This window comes from Anastrepha obliqua, chromosome 4 (assembly GCF_027943255.1).
Source record: "Anastrepha obliqua isolate idAnaObli1 chromosome 4, idAnaObli1_1.0, whole genome shotgun sequence".
NCBI classification, from domain to species: Eukaryota; Metazoa; Arthropoda; class Insecta; order Diptera; family Tephritidae; genus Anastrepha; species Anastrepha obliqua.
In genome coordinates, this window is record NC_072895.1 from 53,751,993 (window position 1) to 53,776,463 (window position 24,471).

General features: G+C 35.2%; 2 protein-coding genes across 2 annotated transcripts in view; one reads left to right on the plus strand and one right to left on the minus strand.

Annotated features, from left to right (window-relative positions):
* Positions 1 to 24,471, minus strand: part of LOC129244151 (protein Wnt-5) — a 160,549-nt gene that overhangs the window by 51,806 nt on the left and 84,272 nt on the right. The window lies entirely within an intron of this gene.
* On the plus strand, positions 8,821 to 9,259 carry LOC129243687 (uncharacterized). Its single transcript, XM_054880892.1, has 2 exons — positions 8,821 to 8,998; positions 9,083 to 9,259. Exons 1-2 carry the CDS (start codon positions 8,825 to 8,827, stop codon positions 9,257 to 9,259), a joined length of 351 nt encoding a protein of 116 aa, XP_054736867.1. The 5' UTR covers positions 8,821 to 8,824.

The window sequence follows — 24,471 nt, forward strand, 5'->3', positions numbered from 1 at the left end:
AATTTCAGTTCGTACGTTGGTAAATTCTGCTAAATGTGATTTTATTTTATATTATTTATGTTATTTTATTTTATTTTATTTTATTTTATTTTATTTTATTTTATTTTTTTTTTTTTTTTTTTTTTTTTTTTTTTTTTTTTTTAATGCATCCCAAAGAAGGAGTGTTTTACATTAATTGGCGACAGCTTTGCTGCAAGCCAATAATTTATACAATAACAGGTACAAAATATTACAATTAAATATATATATAAATATTATACAAAATAGTTAACAAATTTACTAACAAGAAAAACGTTTACTGTAAAAAGTTTCGGACTGTATGGCAAGAATTGAGTAAAGCTGCTTTCTGCATGTCGAAAATTAAATATTCTGGGAGTTGGAGAGTTTTCACGTTGTCTGCTAAGTTTTTATGCACTAGTCCGTGGGCTGAGATGATAATTGGTAGTATGTGCACCTTCCTTAGCTTCCACTGGCGTTTGACATCAATGCCTAAGTCAGAATATTTGGATATTTTTTCTGCATATGTTTTTTGCATGTTTCTGTTTAGAGGAACAGCAATATCAACTATATAACCAGTCGCTTGAGATTTATCAATAAGGAAAATATCTGGTCTATTGTGGTCTCTTGTGGCATTTGTTAAAATTGTTCGGTCGTAATATAGAAGGTAGTTGGAGTCTTCTTGAACAGGTTCTGGGGTGTATCTGAAGTACGGTATTTTGCTTGGATTGAAGTTGTACATCTGCGTCAGTTTTAGATGGATTATTTTCGCGATGTCATTATGTCGCTTCAGGTACATAGAGTTTGCCAGTGTGGTGCATCCCGCTAGCACGTGGTCTAATGTCTCACTTCGACTATTGCATCTTCGGCATCTGTCTGCAGCGGCATTTGGATCTCGCATTACGTATTTAATGTAATTTCTCGTTGGAATCACACCATCTTGTATGGCGAAAATGGTACCCTCCGTTTCGGCAAATATCGACCTGTTGGTAAGCCATAAGTGCGACAATTTTTGGTCGACATGTGGGCTCAGCAAGTCTTTTCGATATACGCCGTGGATAGCCATTTCAGACCATCTTTGGATTTTTTCATCTATTGTGGTTGTGTTCTTGATTTCGTAGGGTTGATTCATCCGAAGTGGGGTATAATTATCATCCGCAGCACTTGCAGCCTTGTGGAGCTCGGATTGGGAACACTTATGTTGGAAATATGCTCTTATGTTCAAGATAAGTTTGTCATGCAGTGCTCCAACATCAATCTGTCCTCTGCCTCCCGCTTTTCTAGGTAGCATCATTCGAACGACAGAGCTTTTTGGGTGACGTGACTTGTATTTAGTCATAATTGTGCGTATTATTCGTTGCAGATTTTCTATTTCAGTAGATGACCATTTTACAATTCCGAAGCTATACGATACCACCGGGACGACAAATGAATTAATGGCGTGGATTTGGTTTTTCCCATTAAGTTGGGTTTTACAGATAGCGTGAAGGCGCCTTTTAAATTCTGCTATCAGTTTTTTCCTCATTTGCATCGTATTTATACTGCTGCTTTGCATAACTCCGAGGTACTTGTATACCTCTCCTGCCTCCATTTCTGCTATGTCGAGTCCGCTACTTTCCGCGGTTACATGTCGAGAAACCACTTTACCTTTAACTATTGTGATCTTTCGGCATTTATCAAGTCCAATAGGCATTTTAATGTCATTGGAGAAGGTTTCGACACATCTCAAAAGCTTATCTAGATGTTTGGAATTGCTGGCGTAGAGTTTCAAATCATCTACGTAAAAAAGATGGCTCAGTCGGAATCTTTCAGACTGTCCGTGTTTTAATACAAACCCATGTCCCGTCTCATTCAGGATGTGACTTAAGGGGTTCATGCTGAGAACAAACCAGAGCGGACTCAACGAGTCACCTTGAAAGATACCATTTCGAATGTTTTTTATTTTATTTTATTTTATTTTATTTTATTTTATTTTATTTTATTTTATTTTATTTTATTTTATTTTAATATATTTTATTTTATTTTATTTTATTTCATTTTATTTTATTTAGCTTAATCCATTTCGGCTATTGCCGGAGATTACACATCCCGGATAAAATTTTCAAGGGATTGTGCTCTGGTGGAGCGTAGTCCAAGTTCTACGCCCATGCGATTGCTATTGCTTAAATATTTAAAAATCTACGAACTATTGCATATGTGCCCAGTATGGTCGACTTCTGCATGTCTTCTAAGAGGTGTTGGCAGTCATACTTCTTCAAGTTTTTTATTAAATGCTTAGGCACTAATCCAGTGGAAGATATAATTATTGGTACTATATTAACTTCCCTCGCTTTGTACATCCGTTTAAGTTCTATGGCCAAAACTGCATACTTCGATACTTTAGTGGAGTATGTGCTTTGGATATTGCGAATAAGGAGATAGCGATGCTTCGATCGTTTTTTTGTCTTGTCGAACAAGATAATGTCAAATGTTTGTCATAATGTTTGTTGGCAGCTGCTGTTTGATCTGTGGATATAAATCTGTCCCAGTACAGTTTAAAATTTGCATTTTCCAATATTGGCTTTGGTTCAAATTTAAAATACAAGACTTCTGCTTGTAAGAGACCGTGTTTTATCGCAAGTTGTTGGTGGAGGATTTTTGCTATATTGTTATGTCTCATGACATATTCACGGGGGGCAAGTACGCTACATCCAGCAATTATATGGTCGATTGTTTCGCCGTAAATGCCGCACCTTCGGCATCTATCTTCGATTGCCTCGCCATGAATCGACCTTCGGAAATTCCTTGTTGGAATAACTCGGTCTTGGATAGCGATTGCGAAACCTTCTGTTTCAGAAAATAGTTTTCCTTTTTTCAACCATAAATTGGATGATTGTGCGTCTATCCATTCCATTTCGAGATCATGGGGATGGGCACCGTGTATTGTTTTTGCCTTCCATGCTGCGATCATTTCTGCTGGGGATTTAACCCCCTCAGGTACTGGGAAATCCTGCTCCATCAGACTTAGCGGGGTAAAGCCGTTATCTATAGCTTTAAATAGCCTTAAATAGATGAGACTCGTTGCTTAGAAAATATGTACGTAGCTTTAAAGTTTGCGAGAAGTGTAGACGCGCTATATTAATGATTCCTCTCCCACCAACGTTTCGAGGAAGGGATATTCTTTCCACAGCGCTTTGAGGGTAATGGCTTTGGAACTTTGTAAACGTGGTGCATATCAGCGTTTCAATCCGAAGGATATCTGTCTGATTTTATTACTCCAAACGAGTATGTCAAGAGAGGTATGTCCCAGGTATTAATTGCTTTGCATTTATTTCCACTCTGAATCAGTTATTTTATTTTATTTTATTTTATTTTATTTTATTTTATCACAACATAAAACTCAATCTCTTTTACAAGTACAATCTCTTCTATATCAACCGCTAAATTGAAATTTTTTGAATAACAGTTTTTCGCTAAATCAAATAGAGCTCTCATGCGTAAAGTATGTATAAGTGGAACACCCTATATGAAGTAAAAATATAATAATGAAGGAATATGAAATGAATGAAATATGAACGCAAATTATATTAATTTTTTATCTCGCCTTCAAATCAAGTGTCTAACACGTTTTTTCTTTGATGTGATATTTTGCTTTGTTAATTTATTACTATTTTATTGAAATTATCTAAAGTCAGGAAAAGTGTGCTCACCTACCGAAAATACTTCATAATACAGTAGTTGATAAGTGATATCAGACGCATTGAGTAGACCCCTATTAATAGTTAAGGTAAGATTAAAAAAATTTTGTTTCGCATTTATGACCTTTAGAACAAAATACTCGAAGAAAGATGTAATCATAATGCGAGTATGACTAACTTCGATTAAAAAATATCTCTAGGGTATATTTATGACCACAGATGTATAGGTGTTTTAGATTCTATATCAACTCACGTCGCGGTACGACAAATTAATTTAATTTTGGTAAGAGGATTATAAAATTCTAAGAAATTATGAAAGTACGCATCCGCATATACAATTTACTTTCTAAATCATAAACGTGTTAGCTTTGATATTTTTAAATCGCAAAATAACAAAGTTGTTTCAAACTGGCTGCTTTTGACGCGGTGGAATAAAACGTATGTAAATGGCAATATTAGTGTAAATAAACAATTCATATAATTTAAAATAATTTTATTTAATTCCATGTTGTTTTGAAATAATATTGTAATGCTCAATATTATAATTTATTCTGGTTTAATTTTTTATTTAAATAAATTTTGACCATACGTCAAATTTTCTGTAGAAAATTGACATTTAGCGATTTGGTTAGACCGATAAAGCGATTAGTTCTTGACGATTATAAGCATTTGCCGAGTTGTCTTAATAACTAATAGATGAAAGCTTATAGCGTAAACATAAGTAACTAGCAAATATACGAAAGAGTAGTGAACAACACCATAACCATTCAGCAGATATTTATATGTACAATTCTCCTCTTTTCTTTTCCTGCTTGCTCCCGCTAAGTAGAGTTTGGCACAGCGTAAATTTATACTCGTTTACACCTAAATACCATTTTTATTTTTTAAATCTTTCCTTTATTTTCTAATTTTAATACTAGTAGGACATAATTGATAAATTTAATTAATTATATAGAGTGATAGTAAACATTTTAAAGTTTTATGGCAAAAAAAAAAGCAGTTCTCCAATTGGTTGAGTCATTTTCCATTTTCTGCAGCTTGATAATTACTTTGTGATTTTCTAACGTATTTCGATTTATAGAGCAGAGCACGTTTATACAAGTTTGGTCGAAAAAAACCTTCTATAAGAGATGAGTTTCAAAATTTAAAAAATTGGACTTATAGGTATTCCGGTTGACGTGGAATATCGAACAAATAAGTGCGTACGGGTTCGAACGGTATTTGAGGACAACTTGAGCTATCTATGAAACCATTTGATAAAATTTTAATTAGCTACAATAACCTTCTCGATCTTCTTCCGGAAACGATTGGATGCCCCAATCAAATACCCCTTCTTCATATTGACCATAACGGTATTAATTGTAACCTTCTTAGAGTAAATGGAGTTATAAAGATTTTTATTGGTTTCAAGCTCAAACATGCCCCATACGTATTGGTCCAAGTGAATAAGGTCTGGGGAGTTAGGCGGTCATGTTTTGTGGGCAGGGAAATTGTTAGCCATACAGTCTTGTTTCGTCATCGCTTTGTATGAAGGAGCAGAGTTTTGCAGAAGGATGTATGAGCTGTTTGTTGCTCACAAGACCTAAACCATAGCAATGGCTGGAAACTTCGTGTGCACGACAACAGGAACCACTGTAGGATTGGAACATAGCCATAGACCATCTGCCGTTGGTCTTTTGGTCTTGGTCAATATTTTTATCGTCAGAAAAAAAAACAGGTACCTCAGCGTGTTTAATTTTGTTTAGAAGGCGTGGTGGTAATTCGATAGTGGTGGTAATTCGATTCTGCAGATAGGACAGCGTCAGAAAGTTCTTCATGTTTTTTGGTTCTGTATCGCCGCGAGATGCTTTCAGTTATGTTTCACGATGTAAGAACATATTGATCTGAAAAGTCTTTCTTCGTTACCCCAGATGGGCTAGGTTACCAGGGTGACAGTTTTCAAAATCAAACCGTTTGATCTAAATTAGTCTTACTTAACCTTAACCTACACCCTATTAAAGAAACCAGCTAAAGACCCACCCTATACTGCATATGGTATGTAAAGTTTTTTAGCCTAAATGCACCTTCAAATCATCACCGAAAATATATTATAATGTGCTGGAGAAAACAGGAAATTGTGAAGGGTTTTCCAATAGGACCGGTCGATGTTGAAATAAAATAATATGCCTTTTTTATTTGAAAGGCCAATTCGCCGCTCCTTCGCCGGACGTATGCACCCAAAAAAAAAAAACAGCAAATTTCAAACATGGATGGATCACAAGCTCAAGAAGTTTAATTTCAAGACACCTTATTATTATAAAAAACAAGAAAGCATTTAAGCACTCCTTTGGGTACAGAAAACTATTTCTACACTTCCATATAATGCAATTCGGGTCTAAACAAATTGCTTATCATCGCTCGGTGGCGCTCTCCATTTTCGACCACTTGGTGCACTCGTGTGGGTTGGAATCGTCGGATATAAGTACTACTATTTCCTTTTCTCCATTTGTGGAACAACATCAAGACGAACACCACAAATAGGAGGAGGAGCTCTGCTAAACACCCAAAAGGGGTGTACGCGCCAATTATATATATATATATATATATATATATATTTCCTTTTTTACATAACCACTCATCCATAAAAACTGCGCCTCATTATTAAAGGTGACTAGTTTGTGAATAACCGACAGGTTCTACTCGTATGCCTATCAACTCTGATACCCTGAATGAGTTAGATCATGGGGGCCCCCGTCAAGTTCCTGTCTATGGCGAGGAATTTGTTGCCTCGATTTATTCTACATACTTTAACAGACAGCAGCAATGTTTTGAGTCCATCTGGTGCTTCTTTGGCTTAGGTGTGCTTGTTGTTGACCCTTATTTCGTTACTGAATGCTGGAAAGTAAAGTTAAAGTGTCTTGAAATCAGCGCAAAGTTTCCACTAGCGAAAACTCTCTTTGATATGAAGTGAAGTGCTATCATTTGCACGTTTTGCTCAATATTGGAAGCAACTTGATTTGACAAAAACCATGTTAGACGCCACGACCTGTCAACATCGACTAGCCCCTATCTGGAGTCCCTTTGTTTCTGTTTCCATACTTTTTTCTTAGAATCTTCTATGTGTATTAACAGAAGTCAAATTTTGTCGTAGGCGATATTAAATTACAAAGATTTACTAACCTGACGCAGTAAAATTCATATCAGTCAAGTACCATTAGCAGTTAGCTGAATATCTGTGAAGTTTAAATTCCTTCAGTTATCAAATTCACTACTCTTACGAATAAATTAAATTTTATCATTTATACACTAGTATACATTGAGTTTGACTCGTGGCATTGAACTGGTATATTTATATAAAACTTGTCGCCGAATTATAAAATGATAGATAAACTTTTGAAAAAGTAGAAAAGTTTCCATAACTAAAATTTCTTTTGTATAGAAAAATTGAGTTCATTAAATTGACATTATCTTTTGATGTAGGATGACGAGTTTCCAATTTTTAACATAACATTAAAGATATTTAAATTCGTTATTAAAAGTTCTACAACACTTTATGAATTTGTTAAGATATTTACATAAATTTTAACAAAATTTAGCAGAAATTAAATTTTTCTGAAAACTGAATTAAAAAAAAGAAAAAAAAAAAACCTGTTTACTCTCAGTTTCTCCTCCGTAAGTCAAAATGAGCTATTTTATTTTTAATGACAAAAATTAATGATGCCGTTGCAAGATTGAAACACCGCCACCTAAGTATTCACAAGTTTTGACTATTTATTTATTAATTTGAATTATTTCGTAAAATTTATATTTATTAATTAAAGGGTTTTCCAATAACAGGTGTTATTTAAATATACAAAAGGCTATCGAGAGATGATTAACGATTTTTCATAGCCGGAAATGGATGGTTTATTTTCAACAAGACGGCTCTACGTGCCACACAAGCAACGAAACCATTGATATTTTACGGGAAAAGTTTCCGGACTGTGTTATCTCTCGAAGAGGTGATCACAATTGGCCACCGAGATCCTGTGTCACACCTTGTGACTTTTTTATTTGGGGCCACGTGAAAGAGGAGGTCCACGCCAACAGAGTCGATTCAAGACCACAAAGATGGAATTCGTGAGGCTATGGTGGACATAGGGCAGCCACTTTGCAATTCGGTTATGGGAAATTTCCTGAGTTTCATTTGCCTGATGTTATTTTCCACTATTAACGGCATAATGAAATAAACACCCGATTATTTGTATTAAAAAATAGCATTTTTCTTTGAATATCAAAATAACACCTCTGTTTGAAAAACCCTATATTTTATAAAAATAAAGCCGAAAGCCTCCGATGCTAGCGCTGCACTACTTTCAGTTTGTATAATAATTTTATTGTTATGTAAACCTTTATAAAATAAAATATAAAAAAAAAATAAAGTGTATTTTATAATAAATACCATATTAGTCCGAACTCCAAACTTTCTATAATATCTAATATATAAAAATTCGACATATTTTCATAAAAATTTCCAACATTTCAATTAGAATTTTGAGAAAAAATTTCGAATATGCAGTTGTTTTTGTTTTTTGGCTGACGGTCGTGTGCATTTTTTCCAATACACAAGAGTTAAAAATTCTGATTAAAATATTTGAAATTTTTATCAAGATTTGTTGAATTTTTATAAACTTTGCACAAAGTTTGAAACTTTGATTACAATGGTTTTTATTAGATAATTAACTATATTAAAAAAAATCTAATTGCAATTAAAAAATAAATAACTAAAGGTCAAAATTTGCGAATATATGGTGGTGCTACGCATTATAGTTGAAAGTTTAATCAAATTCCCAACATAAAAAGTGGCTCAGATTTTGTATTTGTTTTTCTCTCGCCAATCACTGTCTCGGCAAAAAAAAATTTGAGATTAGCTATATCGCGAAACTTTTCTACTAATATAATACTTACTAATAATATTTGACTTCAAATTCGTATTCAGGGCCAAGTTCAGTGAGGTGCTATAGGTGGGAAAATTTTATTGAATTTATAAAGCAGTGTTTTTGCCTTAATTTTATTTACCATTTATGATAACCACTATCAAAATTTTGAAAGAAAGTATAAAACAAACAATTGTTGATCAAATTCAAACAGTCAAATATTGCACGTAAAGATATTACGAGTCCTAAAGTAAAATGAAAGTTGCTGTTCAATTCTTTGTGGTTTTTACCATACTTGCTACCGCGTATTCGGCGAGCTCAACCTGGGGTGAGCGGAATTCCACTGACACCGTCATCCTCAATAAAAATGTAGTCTACCCAGCTTTGGCGAATAAAAATCAGACCGTTTACTTCGAAATACCTCAGTCGGTAAGTGCTTACTATTTAATATTTAAATAAAAAATGCTTTAATCTATTCATGTGCTTAATTTTTAGTTTTACTCTCTGTTTCAGTATCAAAGCAATAGTAAAGTAATCAGCATCATTTATTTGCAAGATCAATTCAAAAATAGTTCGGGTCCAGTAAACACCTTGCTTTGGGGTGGTCCCGGTTTGACTTATGCAACTATACAAATGCAAACTCAATCTAGCGTTGGTCTCAATGTAACTTTTCTTGTTTATGGAAAATAAATAATAGGTAAATAAAATGACAAATTGAAATGAGAAATTATTGCATTTATAGTTGTTGTTTTTTTATAATAGAGATGTAAAGCTTAATAAGTCCAATTGGCTGTAGTGCTAAGTATAACAAGTCGTCATATATCGACTTCTCGGCATAGTTTTTCACTGATCTGAGTGACGAGGCAGTGTGGTATTCACGTCATATCTGATATGTTTGCACGGATCTGCCCGATAGAAAAGCCCGAAGAGATTCTTTTGTAACTTATCTACAATCATGTAAGGCCTGCGAGAACTGGCGCCAGATGATCTTTAACAGAGTACTGATCACTGAGCGCCCATGTAGCCAAATCGAGACCGGAGTGCTTTAGCCATCTATTGTAGTATTAAGAGATTAGAGATAAGAGAGAGGTAAAGATAGTTAAGAGAAAGGCGACGGAAACTTATTTGTCTGGAAATTCCATAAAATCAGACATAAAATCGTGTAACAAAACTTTCTTGACAATTTAAAGCATATTGGCTGTATCCGCCCGAAATATAAAGTGAAGTAAAAGTTGTTCTCCGCTACATGAGTTTAGTCAACTACATATGCCTGACGATGTGATCATTGTGTTGTGGTAACTGTGGAACGTAATAGTAAAATGGTATTACCCACGATTAAGTTCTGGTACTATGGTCATTAAAGATGGGGCATACGCTGGTAGGCTAAACACCGAATATGTTCATAAAGTGATTGAAATCGTAGAGTCGAATCGGCATGTGAGCACTTTTCCTTTCAATGCGAATAGTAACTGAAGAATATGGTCAAATCAAGGTAAGCAATAGCAAATGTTGGCATCAACGGCTAAGAAGGTTTTGCTGGGTACTTAGTGAGATTTTGCAGGAATAATCAACAATGACCTGTACTAGACAGGCCAAACCGCCAGCAGTTCATTCAGATCTCTTATGAAAAACATGACCAGACTGAAGCGGGCGTCGAGCAGAAGTGGCTATGAATTTTTATAAAGGGTTTTTATGTGTCATAAAGACAACACAGAAACTCCGAGAAATTGGGTGGAAAGTTCTAGCGCTTCTGGCGTACAGTCCAGACCAGACGCCAACTGATTATCTACTTTTAAAATATTTGCAAAATTGTTTTAATATCACAAAACTAGCCTCAAGAGAGGCTGGTGAAAATTAGCGAGCCAACGATTTTTTCAATGTCGATTGGGTAATGGTCACATCGGCGGAATTTTATTATAGCCCTCAGAATGGTGAAAAGTTATGAGCAAAACGGAACTTGTTTGCTTCTAAATCGGAAGATTCCATCTATGTAAATTCCATCGGTGACATAAGGTAAATAAATTTTCGAAACTTTTTGCTTGATGAATATTTGTGAAATTACGGAAGAAATCAAGTAAAGTGAAGAATAGAAGAAAATTAGCTACTCATCTTCCTTGTCATTTATTTTAATTTTCCCTTTTTCATATAACAAGAAAAAAATTTTATATTTGGATTTTTATCTACTTAAAATTGCAGTTATTTTACTCAAACTTTATGAGCCCGTTACTGCGTACCCGATAACTTTCTATAAACTCAAATTAAAAATTTGAAAATTTGCATGAAAACTGGTTACATTTTTCAGAATTTTGTATAAAGTGTGAAAGTAATATGGTTTTGGTAATAAATGAACAATTTAAAAAAAAATAACAAAAAAAATGTATCTTGAAAAACAGGAGACCTTCCAAAGGCCAAAAACAAAAAAATAAAAGATGAAAAAGTGTAACAGGGACTTAGGAATTTCATTAAAAGTAATCTATAATCCTACAGAAGATTTTAGTGAAATATTACTTTACCAAACTGACCCGAAACCAATCCAGGCCACCCATTTTCCATGCTTTATTTTATTACTGTGTAAGTGTTCAAAGGTGAAAGCATGAATTCATTAAAGGCTACAAAAAGTATTTATAGTCCGGTTTATCACAAAGTGCTTAGAATTGTACGCCCCAACTGCAATGCCCATAAGAGGACAATTTATAAGCAAACTTGATTGAACACTCAACAACTGGGGCTCATCGAACCAGTAGAGCGGTACGTGATAGACGTAAGTATGCATACAAATTGTATATAGTAGTGTATAAGTGGGTGCTTATGGCATCCTCATGCAGGGCTGTGATTTGTTATCTAACCAGAATGCAACTGAGATTTCGGCAAACAGTTGGGGTGAAACGTACACCTGTTTGCAAATTAATAGTAACGCTTCGAATTACCTAGTTATAGTTATTTTGTTTCTGTATCTAATTTGTTTAGGGCTTTTAAAAAATTACAGTGCATTTTACAACAAAAAAATATATAATAACTCGAAGCTCCAAACTTTGTGAATTTAAAAGAAACTACCTATGTCAGAATTTTAAACTTTTTATTTCTGAAAATTCTGTGTATGCCATATTAATACAACAAAGTGCAAGTGTAAAGTTACACCAAATTCCCGTTGATTTTTGACAATTTCTTTTCTTCCATATAAAGCACCTGTTCGAAAGTCTATTATATGAAAAAAATACTTAACACCACAGCGAAAGAAAATTTCCTCAAAAATCAGCAACTTTTGAGCGATTTCAAACTTACACTTCAAGTTTTCTAAAGATTCTGATTAAGAAAGTTAAAAATTTTGATAAAAATTTTATGAAATTTCAGTAAATATTTGTGAGTTTTTTACAAAATTTGGAACTCGAATTTACACGGGTTTTGTTGTAGAATGTAGGGTGAAATAATTAATTATAAAATAAATAAGTAGTTAAAACTTGGAAATCCATCGCGTTACTATTATTTTGAACACAGTTGTAATATATATGTATGTAACAGTAGGTGATGGTAGGCAATTTCATAAATAGACGAGTACTAAAGTGAGCGCAATAAATATTGAATGAAATGGAAAGGGGAGCACAAGCTATTGTACTTATCTACGACTAATATGTGGCATGACAGTAGACTCATTAGTAGTAGTTGCAATATGCTACTGTTCCTTTGCGGTACATGCACATAAATCGAAGCTGTAGTAATAAAATGTACGACAAAATATTGGTCATTCATGGACAAGAGCAGAGGTCTTCTTTTGAAGCCGAATTGTCTGTTATACGATAAAAAATAAATGTATGTGATTTAGCACTCAAATAGGGAATGAATGTGACTGCTTCTCTGACTTACCAAATTCACACCCACTGGTATAAATAATTTTAACCACAAATCCACTGTAGACTACTTATGAAGCAGAGGCAGTAAACGCATAAATGCATCCCTCACGGTAAGACATGCATGGCAGAGATGATAGACTAAGTACAAATCGTAAACAGCCACCTTTCCGACCACATTTCAGGCGAGAGGCAATACCAATGGTAGACACTGATTGCTTTTTATGAGAAAAACAAACACACACATATATATGAAAAAGGCAAATGCATTTCTTTCGCTAGCAGTATTCATTAAATGTTATTAAACTACAGTATTCCCACGGCAATATGAACTCTACCTGAAATAAACATTGGCAATATGAAAAGTGCATGATAAAGGAAAAAAGGAATTAATTGAAATATGTTTGTTTTTATTACAAAAAAATAATTAAGTAAAAAAATGCAACACATAGAGCATGAAAAAAATCAAATACGGGAGGTTTTAAATACATATTGACGCTTACACCCTTTTTGGGTGTTTGGCCGAGCTCCTCCTCCTATTTGTGGTGTTCGCCTTGATGTTATTCCACAAATGGAGGGACCTACAATTTTAAGTCGACTCCGAACGACAAATATTTTTTATGAGGTTTCAGATAGTCTACATTATAACTCTCGTTGATGTAAATAGAAGAGATCGCAAAAATTTTTAAAATGTGTTTTTCCTGACAGAAGCAAATTGAATGTATTTGTTTAGTGTTAAGTCCAAAGTATTTTTGAATTGGTCTCAAAGCTATTGCAATTCCAGTCTTCCACCCCCGAATCTGTCAACTGTATCTGAATCTGATTGATAATATTATATTTTAAGTTTCAGCCTGCTACAAATTAATAGGTTTAAAAACAAGATCGATACTATGCTAGATTTCGTCATAGCGATAATATTAACTGTTATCTATCTGAATGTTACTCCCCAGTCACTTTTTCGAATATGCATTATGTTGCTTTAGTACTTATAGTTGGATTTTATGAATTTGCCATTAGAACTTCAGTTGACAAAACATCTTTTAATTATACATTTTGCGAGTTTGAGAAACTGAATAGTTTATTTTCGGAGCTTAGTTGGGTGGATCTGCTTTGATGCTTTCAGATCAGTAGCGCATGATGTATGCTCAAAGAATATTTCCACTTTTAGCATAAAAACCTATAAACTTCCGTGGTTTACTAAAAGACTGAAAAGGTAAGAATCTATATAAAAAGTTTAAATCTACATATGACAAGATCTTTTATGAAAAATATAGGCATTATCTAAAATAGTTCAACTCTCTGGAAAATGTTTGTACCGAAATTATATTCTTAACTTTGAACTAAACATTAAGTCGAATCCGAAGGCATCTCATCAAATCTGGAATTATATCATTTAAAAAAAAGTACGTTCCATAACTGCATCATCAGTTTTCTTTAACGGAAAATCTGCATATTCTACGCATGGCACAGCTAACTTATTTGCTGTTTGATTTTTTTTTTAATCGAACTACCTTTCTGAAAACGATGCTTACTACAATAACTTTTTTTTTTGAATCACTTTCTCTCCCAACTGAGGATTTAATAACTGGGATCTAAAAACTCAAAAACTCCACCCAAACTGACTTGGCCAAATGATCTTTCGGTTATTTTATTTAAAAATTGCCCTGCTCTGGTGGCTCCGCTGATGTTTGAGAACTTGCTTCTATAACTTCTATATTCAAAAGCGGCAATAAGAGTGATATATGTAATTATAGACCTACCATCAAAGATAAAATATATTTATTAGTTAAGAGTTCAATTTGCCCGAATCAGCACGAATATTTGTATAGGGTCGCTCTAAACTTAAAAATCTGGCTGAATTTGGTGAGTATTGTATCTCAGCATTTTCTTTTGGGTGCCAAGTTGATTTTTTTTGACTTGATTGACTTTTCTTAAGTCTTCGACAAAGTTTCACATATGGTGTTGATCGACAAGTTCGCTTGGCTGGGTTTTAATTCTAATTTTCTGCAAAAGCTTAAATCCTATATGAGTCGAAGGCGGTGCGTTGCCACACTCGATGGTGTTCAATCTGAGCCTTTTTTTCGCCACCTCTGGCGTACCACACGGTAGCATTCTGGGTCCGTTGCTGTCCGTTCTGTTTATAAATGGCATTGGTTCTTGCTTTGCACTCGCCAACTTTCTATTCTATGCCCACGATCTGAAGATTTATTCAGTCGTTAAGAATACTGAAGTTATGATGAAACTCCAATCCGAAACCGATGAATTATATTATTGGTGTTTGAGATCACATCTTTCTTTAAATATTAAAAAATGCGTACATGTTTCTTTTTCAAAATCAAGCAGTTTATTAAAACCACAAAGGTATACGCTATGCTTGGTTGTGTACGGTGTAATAACACTGCATTTACCGATCCGTACACCATAAAACCGCTTTATACCTTTTGTTCGCTCTCATCGACCAGTTTTACACTGATAGGATAGAGCGTATGCAGAAGGTGTTTCTAAAATTTGCCTTATGTTCATTGAGTTTCTCGGATCCTATGCTTTCGCATATGGCGCTGCTCAATTTGAAATCGGTCGACAAAATAAGGTCAATATCATCTTTAAGTTTTATTTTTTGCGATATGCAACGAGTTTATGACTGAGATTCGCTTTTAGAAAGAATAAACTTTAATGCTCCGTGGAGGTATCTTCGTGCTCCGTTGCCTATTGGAAGGGCTATTTGCAAATCTCCGTTTCTAACGATCTGGATTTTTCTTTGCATAAAACAATCTTTATTGATATTCTGAATACGATGCCCTAATTTAAGTAAAGTTGTTAATTAGTCTGTAAGAAATTATTGTTTCATAGACTAAATATGTAAATAAATAAACAAATATGTGTACTGAGTAGAGACATGGTATCCCCATATCTTCCCCCCATATCGAAATAGGTGCAAATGTACGCTAATAACCATGCACAGAATATTTCGATTTTCACAAGATTTTCGTATTTTGAAGCTAATCCTTATTGAAAGGCGTTTTTCCAGCAGAAATGGCACATTTTTAAAAAAGAAATGCGTGTCAAAATCAAAAATTACTCAACCGATTGCAGTACTGTTTATTTGCTATGAAACTTTGAAATTTTTACATTAATTAAATCGTCCCCTTACTATTAAAATAGCCTATAAATTTTTTGATGTTTTGAGAAAATGAATTTCAAACTTTTTGTCGAAATCTCGTTATGTCTGTAAATATTTATTATTTTTTGACTGACGTTTTGACCCACTTTGTGGAACTAGAATATGACAAAATTTTGACCACATATAAAATCGACGATGGAGAGTCCACAAATTCAATAAAAAAATAATAGCCTATGAGCACATAGGCTATTGTTATACTAAGGGGACGAAATATCCCATATGTTACTATTAAAATTAAAAAAAGAGTATGAAAATAAAAATAAAAATTGTGTGTATGTTTGCTGTATGTTAAACTTCACTAGACGGTGCTAGGTTTTTTTTTTCAAATAAAAAAATTGAGCTTGCGCTTTGTATAGAGAAAAGGCGGATCACCTCAGCGAAAAAATTGTCTAAAATCAACGGTCTTATGTAGTTGCTTGAAGCTTACACTTTGTTGTACTAAAATTAAATAGGCTGTTAAACTGCATACTCAAAAAAATATTTTATTCTTGTGGTGTGAAAATAGAAAATTATGATGCAAGTTTGAAAAATTTCATACAAAGTTTGCAACTGGTTGGTCTTTGTTGTAGTATGAACTATATATATATTGACGTAATAACGTCTTATAATTCGATGTAGCCGGCTGCACGCACCAAAAAATGCGTCTTGCTCATGCGTCGTTACCTTGCTTGAACTGCAAGCGAGAGCGCGGAACGAACGACAAAGAGGCAAAATCGGCGCCCGCGTTCGGCAACGTTCGACATCTGGCTCTCTCCTACTTTGTGTGCATGGTAATGAACCATTTATCTATGAGAATTATTCATTTGATTTACTTGACGAATGTACAATAAAACCAATTGGTCATTATCATCCTTATCGAAATTATAATTAGTGACGACTAGTTGTTAATAATACCTGTTGTTTTAATGTTTTTATTATTAATTTATAGGATAGAATAGGACGATGATAGGAAAAGTAGGAAATGAAAGGGAGTGTTTCGAGTGTAATGTATCTTGACAAAGTCAAATCGATGATGGTACCTCTTAGTGTTGTTGACGTATTAACGTCTGATGCACAATCGAAATTGAACATATCTTTTATGAATTTAATAAATGTTTCGTAATTTTTCACGTTTGTGTCAAGTTACATTTATCAATTCCATTGCGATTCCATTTACCTCCTTCTCTATATCCATACAAAATATCTATCAAACAAATAAAATTAAATTTTTCTTTTGAAAGATGCAACCATTCCATCAGTATTTTCTTATGACGTTGTTACGTTAAACTATCATCAGTAAACCGGCTTTACAGACAACCTCTTTTTATAAAAAATTGTGGGCAAGTAGGCTTTGCCGCAGCGCATGCAAGACATTTGCTAGTATTGTATAAATAAACCAATTCCATTTAAAAACTCACATGCTCTTATTTTTGTTTCCCTGCTTTTCGACCAACCTGTATGTTCAACTTTACTTATTTTTATAAGTATTTTTTCTCTCGCTTATAGGATAAAATTCCTTTAGAAAATAACTCTTGCCTATACCACTGTAGTTCATATAATCGATTGGCTACCGTATATTAAAAAAAGCAGACAGTAATATGGTCTGTTGTAAACGGTTTGTGGGATAACTTCTGTTGTTATCTACTGCTAACTGTTTGGGGTAGCAAACGACATACATCCGTATGTTTACCTGCTTTTGGCACTCGTGGTACTCAAAACAGGCGGCTGCTCCTTGTAAACCTCGCTGGCGCCACAACATTCATAGACTCGGCAGGGTCGTTTATTTCCACGCTTGTGTTTAATGTGTGGTTTTTACAACAGCAGCTATGAACAATTACCGCCTTTGAGTTGCCTTTATCCTTGAAGTATTTAGCAGGCACACACATCCGTAACACATTGAGGGTATACTGCGAAATACAGGTAATTACCGCAATAATTTCACACTAATCCCAATAAATTAAAAGAAATTAAGGGGTCTTTATTGAAGTCACATCAAATACAAGTAAGCAAAAGTACACAGATTGTAGCAGCCAAAGTATTTATATTGGAGGCAATTTAAGGCGCTTAAGTCAAGTGTCACAAAAAATGGCGTTGTTTTCTTCACGAATTCCCAGAATAGTGAGCAGACATTGGGGTTGAATGAGAACTTTTCTTTTTGTATAGAATGAAAATAATAATCGATTCCCTCACATGAGATAAAAAATCGAAATACACTTACGTGCCATAGCGAACAGGCGCACAGCAAAGTGGTGCAAGGGCAAGTTTCGTTTCGTTACACAACTGAGACAAAGTAGTACCACATCAAAGATGTAAAGAAAAAATGGTCGAATTTTATATGCTCCAGCAAATTTCAAAATAAACATTGAATGAGGGAGCACAATCCGAAATATGTAGTTTTACTTAGTTCATGTCATAAGGACAATGGAAGACAATAAAAAGGATGGCAACTTAGGATATAAAGATGTACCTATATTTGGACTCCATAAAAAAGAAAAAAAGGAATAATTGGCGCGTACACATTGATGCTGTTCCACAAATTTAGAGACCAACAGTTTTAAGCCGACTAAGAACGACAAAAATTTTTTTTATGTGAAGCCTTTTCATGGCAGAAATACGCTCGGAGGCCTCCCATTACTTGCCGAAGGGCCACCGCTATTAAAAAAAGTGGTTGTATAATTTTAATGTTTCATGCATGGTCACTTGAGCTTATGAACTCTCGAATGGTAGTCACGTACCAACCCTTTCGGCTACGGCGGCTGCCTTAAACCATATTTACGATAAATGTGCCGAGCTCATTACAGGCAGCAGGTACGATTAGCTAGCAAACACATAACAGTAAAGTGTCCCGATTAGTCTGGGTTGGGCGCTGCTCACTAGTGGGACACAAATAGGTGCTATGTGATAATGTAGATCTAACAATTTTCACTGCCACCTTAAAGCAATTTGTACTTGAAAAAAATTCAGTTTCCCAATATTAAGGAATCACTTTCCTGCGTTTGTGAGTGACTGCATTTCGGTAAGTCTCTGATCCGAAATCTACTGTGGACCTGAAACAGCAACTGATAGACAAGCATTTTTCAAATAGCGGTCGCTCCTCAGCAGGTAGTGGTAAATTTCTGATTTCATGTTATAAAAAAACAACTTCCCGCAAAAATTCCATCTGTTCGCTAAGGCTCTGAGCGATTCCGCTTCAAGAAGTCCAAGTATTTTAGACGTCGTCCTAAATTTTTGAAAATTGGTTTAATTACAGTCATGAGCATAGTAAAAAGTGAACTGAAACATTTAAAAAAAAAAAATTATAATTTTGAGATTTATTGAATGTTGGAAATTTTGGTTTACATTTTCTTCGGCTTTTTTACATTTATATACATTTTTGTTTAATTTTTTAAGATACTTTTTCGAATTTTTTTTTAATTTTTGGTTCACAATGATTGAACAATTTTTTGTTGTTTGCCATTTTTGAAAAACAACCCCAACCATATTTTTTCTTTAAAAGCTTTATCAATCCCCAGTAATTCCAGAACCACTACCAACTTGCTGTTTATTAGATGAAATTCAATGCGTCATAAAAATGCATTATGAGAAATTTTCTAATATTCTGCTTAAAAAATTTGAAATTCGCACAAGGTTTGAAACTTTATTTCTATGGTTTTCGTAGAAGAAACTATGGTGTCATAAAAAAAGAGACGGATGAAGAGTAAAAACTTGGCAGATTATATAAAGGGTTTTTAAAAGTGACGCCTAAATGCCAGTAAATAATAATTTGTAGACGGTACCTTTTATGCAATTTTTCAAATAGACCAATGCACAATTTTACACAATGGAACAACGCGTCGAAGTTATTGAAACTTATTATAAAAATCGTCGATCTCTAAGAACAACATATCGAGAAATTAGTGATTTTTTTTGGTGGAAATAATCATGCGAATGGGTCGACAGTTCAAAGGTTGGTAAAAAAATTTCAAGAAGCTGGTTCCATCGAGTAAAGAAGATGGAGTGGCAGATCAAAAACTGAACGTTCTTTTGAGAATGTTGCTATTGTAGCGGAAGTGTTCAATAATAGTTAAGAGCCGTATTTTGAATAAAAAGAGGGAATTCTGAAATAATCTAAATTTTTAAATGTTTTATTTTAAAACAACATGTTATGTGACCTAGAGGGAATTATGAATTATATGATTTAAAGCTGGATAGCTCAAAATTCCCTAGGATTCTTAAAGTTTTTTATTGGCCAAATTTGGCTCACCACGAGACACTTAAAATTGCCAGCAGCTATCACATTTAAGCTCCCAAATTTCCAAACATTCTATTTTATCTTTTATTGCATCTTTTGTTTGCTCGCACCGGCTTTGAACATTCAACCATCCAACAGACAAACTCAGAAATATACACACATATGTGTATGTATGTTATGTATGTGTGTAAAATCACGTATGAGGTCGACCCCAAGTATATTTAAGCATTCCAAAATAGTTTGCAGTGCCTCTGCTGCTTGCCTGCAGTCGTTAGCTTTTGCTCCTTCTCATCTACTCTGCACTGGTTTAACTGGTGTTTGCCAACTGTTGGCTGCTGCGGCCCCATTCGAAAAGGACATGGCACGCGTCGTGTATTAAAATAAAAACGTTGCCAATGCAGCACCACTTGCACCTCTCTACTGCCATCGACCAACCCCAATCGTAAATTGTTTACTTTCACTCCTGCTGCTGAGTTGCATTACTTTGTAGTAGAAATTAGGTACTATTTGCATACTGAATGTGATCGGTGAAAAAGCCGCGAAATTTTACCGCGCACGCGATAGTCTTTAGCAGTGTCTTTGTGGTTATTTCCGTTTTTAGCGGAAGGTACGTTAAATTTTGTTGATTTTTATCCGTATTGAGAAATTAGTGGTGCAGGCGAACAGCAATGCTTAGCAAGTGGATACTGGAAATGAAGAGTCCATATATGTATACGTCTATTTGTGTTGTAGAAGTGAGAGAGTTTTAGAAGCGTACACCGGTAAGTGGGCAGTGTGCGCATATGACTATAGGTAGTTAGTTACCTCTTCAATCACTGCTTGCGTGTTTGGTCAATCCTTCCAACAACAGCGACAACAAACAAATCCAGTTGGTAGCTTTAACATTGCACAAGCGCCCAGTAGTGTCCACTATCTCTTCACTTTTAGTCCTTTACAATTTTGTATGCTTTGTTCTGGCTCTTTTCTAAACATGCTCAAACACATACACTCATATGAATGTGATACATATGTGTGCTTGCCCATCCAGCTTTTGCTCTGCTCCTTTCTCTTTTGTACACAAATGTCGTAATTTTTTACTATCTAAACTTTCGTTTTCACATTTCAACCGCAACAGGCATCCAGCTTTTCAAGCAAGCAGTCAGAAAAATTGCAGCTGTTACATCCTGTTAGCACGAAACACACACACTCTTACACTAGCGCATTCGTTCTGACTATTTTTCTGAAAATACTCGTAAGTGCTATATGTGTGCGTATATGTTTGGGGCGCCCTTGACTATCAACTCAAAATATTTGTTTGTGCTATGCGGTTAAACTCTATGTAGTTATGGGTATATGTATGTAGACATGTATGGTTTTGTCTTTTACCGTGTGTTTGTTTGAGTTCATATATTTCTAAACTTTGTGTAGCAAAGCGTCGTTGGCGCCAAGCAAACTCGTTGCCTTCACCACAGTTGGCGAACTTGTTGGACTCCCACACGCACATTCACACATCCTAGGGCGACGGCGACTCGTTTTGTTATTTTGCCTCTCCTATGGGGTACACCGGCATTCACCCCGTCTTGTGGCACATGATGCTCCATTTCTACTACTACAAAATTCATATACAGTTGTAAAGCATGCAATGGGGTTGCTTTATTGCTAAGTGGAAGCGGATTTCAGGAAAACTGTATTGTGCAAAATACAAAATCAAATCACATCTTTGTTACTTATTTCATTGTTTCCTTCTTTTCTACAATAATAGTCATATACAGTGGCTTCGAGCTAAAATGGGGCTGCAAAAATGTCGCCAGCAAAATGTATTTGACCAACTTATTTTTTAACAATAAGGGAACGCAATTAAGAGTTCTGTTAAATTTCAAGGAATATCAAGTGAAAATAACTGAATCATTATCATTTCGTTGGGGAATTCTGGATGCTTTTAAATAAAAAGTATGTAAACAACAGGAAAATCTTACGCAAGACAAAGTCGGATCACTGCAACAGCGCGCTCAGGGTTCGAGCAATTAGCGAGGTGTGAATGAAAGTACCAGAGTATCCTGTGATGCCAGGTAGCTAGCCCCTCACACCAAAGCCGCAGAGTACCAAGAGGTAACGCTACTTTACAAAGAGCTTTCGAGATCTAGACCCGGAAAGTGCCGTACCTATCATTCTCACCTATTCTAAGGTTTCATGCGTTTCCGTTCAGATTGGATAGTTTGCTGTCAGGAGCGTCCGACTGTATATTAGCGGAGCCTCCTAGATATCGGTCCACTTTTGGAGATAACTGTGAATTTACTGTCGCAAGTGATCTGCCATCCTCCTTCACTTTGCCTTTATTCCCGGTCTTATCTAAGTAGCGGCCAACAAACCGGATATAAATGAATTCCTAAAAACAAGAAGTATCAGATCCCAATACTCTGAACATGGTCAACAACTTAGAGCCGCCTCCTAGGCCACTACTCTGATGTGACAGAGAACGCTCATAAAATCTACAAAAAACAACCGTATCGGGTGTTTGGCTGAGCTCCTCCTCCTATTAGTGGCGTACGCCTTGATGTTCTTTCACAAATGGAGGGGCCCACAGTTTTAAGCCGACTCCGATGACAGATGTTTTTTAAGATGAGCTTTTTCATGGCAGAAATACTCTCGGAGGTTCGCCATTACCTGCCGGGGTGCGACCGCTATTAGAAACAACTTTTTATACATTTTGGTGTTTCACGGAGATTCGAACCTACGTTCTTCAAAATCCGATTGGCAGTCACGCACCGTACTCTTCGGTATTTTATTCCCACTAGTATCAAAGCTAAGCCCCTTGAGAGGAACCCGTTGACAAAGCCCTGTGGACTAAACCCCTCGAAGCGAAGACAAATACGGCTAAAGACAGAAAGAAATCCCATCCCCGTAAACTAGGTCGCTTCAGACAAGGATGCCAAAGGGACGCAAAATGTTCTTCCAAGGCGTGCAAAAGTTGGCTTTTCTGGAGCTCTAAGAATCCTAAGCAGAGCATTCAAGAAAGTGAAGAAACTTATCCAACTCAGCAACGAACGAATATCCATCCATGACTACTCGTATAGGGTAGTCTGTCAATGAAGCAGGGCTCCCAGGTTGCGCGGGTTAAAGTAGTAATTACTCTAGGTACTTTTTATGGTTTAAGCAAGAAATTGTAAATTAAAATCTATTTGAAATATTTTTTTTCGTTTCGAAAAGTGCAAGTTAAAAATATATTGTTGCTAAACAATTTTTGTTTTTTGTCTACATATATTAGTTCGAATATTTTTACGGAGTAATTTTACTCCGTTGTCCGATTTCGGCCTCGAGCTACTGTATGTTGCAGGTGAACACATACACACACTAGAAATAAATACATATATTTTATGGTACGCTGATACACGAGTGATGATTTCCTTTTCCGTTAGTATTGTTTGGATGTGTCATTGGATTTATTGACAATATTTCGCCAAAAAGGATTATTTGTAAAAGACAACATTATTTAATTGTATTTATTAAGAGACATCTGTGTAGGATTATGTAGGTACTTATTTTACCATTTCAGTAAATATTTGCTTATGTATAATTGTTTTTTTGTTTTTTAATTTGGTTTGATATCGCACAAAAGCCAGTCCTAACAGATCTTGTTTCCAAGGTGAATTTTAAATAAGACAGGACTTCTTAAAATAGTTTTTTATATAAATCGGTGTCCTGGGACTTAGACAATACTTACTTTTCAAATAAGGTTCGTCTATATTAGAGGTCGTCTGGCATTTCACAATGTTTAGCAACAAATTGTTCCTGCATTAAGCATCGCTCAAAGTCTAAGTATCACTGGCTACATAAAATTACAATTAATTATAATTGGAGCTTACACACTTTTTTGGTAGTGTGTGCTGATGTTTTACCGCAAATGGATGGACCTACAGTTTTAAGCCACCTCCAAATGACAAATGGTGTCTTATGAAAAGCTTTTTCAAGGCAGAAATACACAATGCAACCCGTTGATTCTCTGTTCGGCGAGATTTCTTAATTAGTAGAGGAATGAAAAACCAAGGCAGCTTATCTTCGCTCCTTAAATGCTGGTAATTGGTTCTAGGGCACGCTTCACATTATCTAGACATATTTCACTCTGAATCTGTAAAACTTTTGCCACGTCAGATAGTGGGAGACAGTTTCTCGCCCTCTCCTTTCTACCCTTGAGTGTACAAACAGATAGTTGGTGGTTTTAGCGCTGTATGAATAAAGCATGATTTTGGCAGTATTCCAGGATGTTAATGCCACGGCGTATGTATGTCTAGATCTGTTTTGAGATATCTGAGAAATTAACGAATGCTAAACTTCCACCAATTTCGGTCAGCACATTAGTCCGCTTATAATCTTCTACGTACTAATTTCTGTGGAGGCATCCAGTAGGTAGTAGATCGCCTGTTACCGCAATGTTGATTATGTATCTTAGCTTTGCACTGTCGCATACAAAGGGACTGGTCGCCAAATCCATTACTGTCCTTAAGCCTTCCTCGCTTCCAATGCAAACATTCTCTTTACAATTAGAGTTGCGAGTGATTAGTTCGAATGCGCACTTAGCTGCTTTAATTGCAGCAGAGCTCTTGGCCTATGAAATATGCTTCAGTAGTTTGCTACGGGAAAAGGTATAGTTAGATATGTAGAAAGCTAACTTGGGGCTAACTTGGGGCTA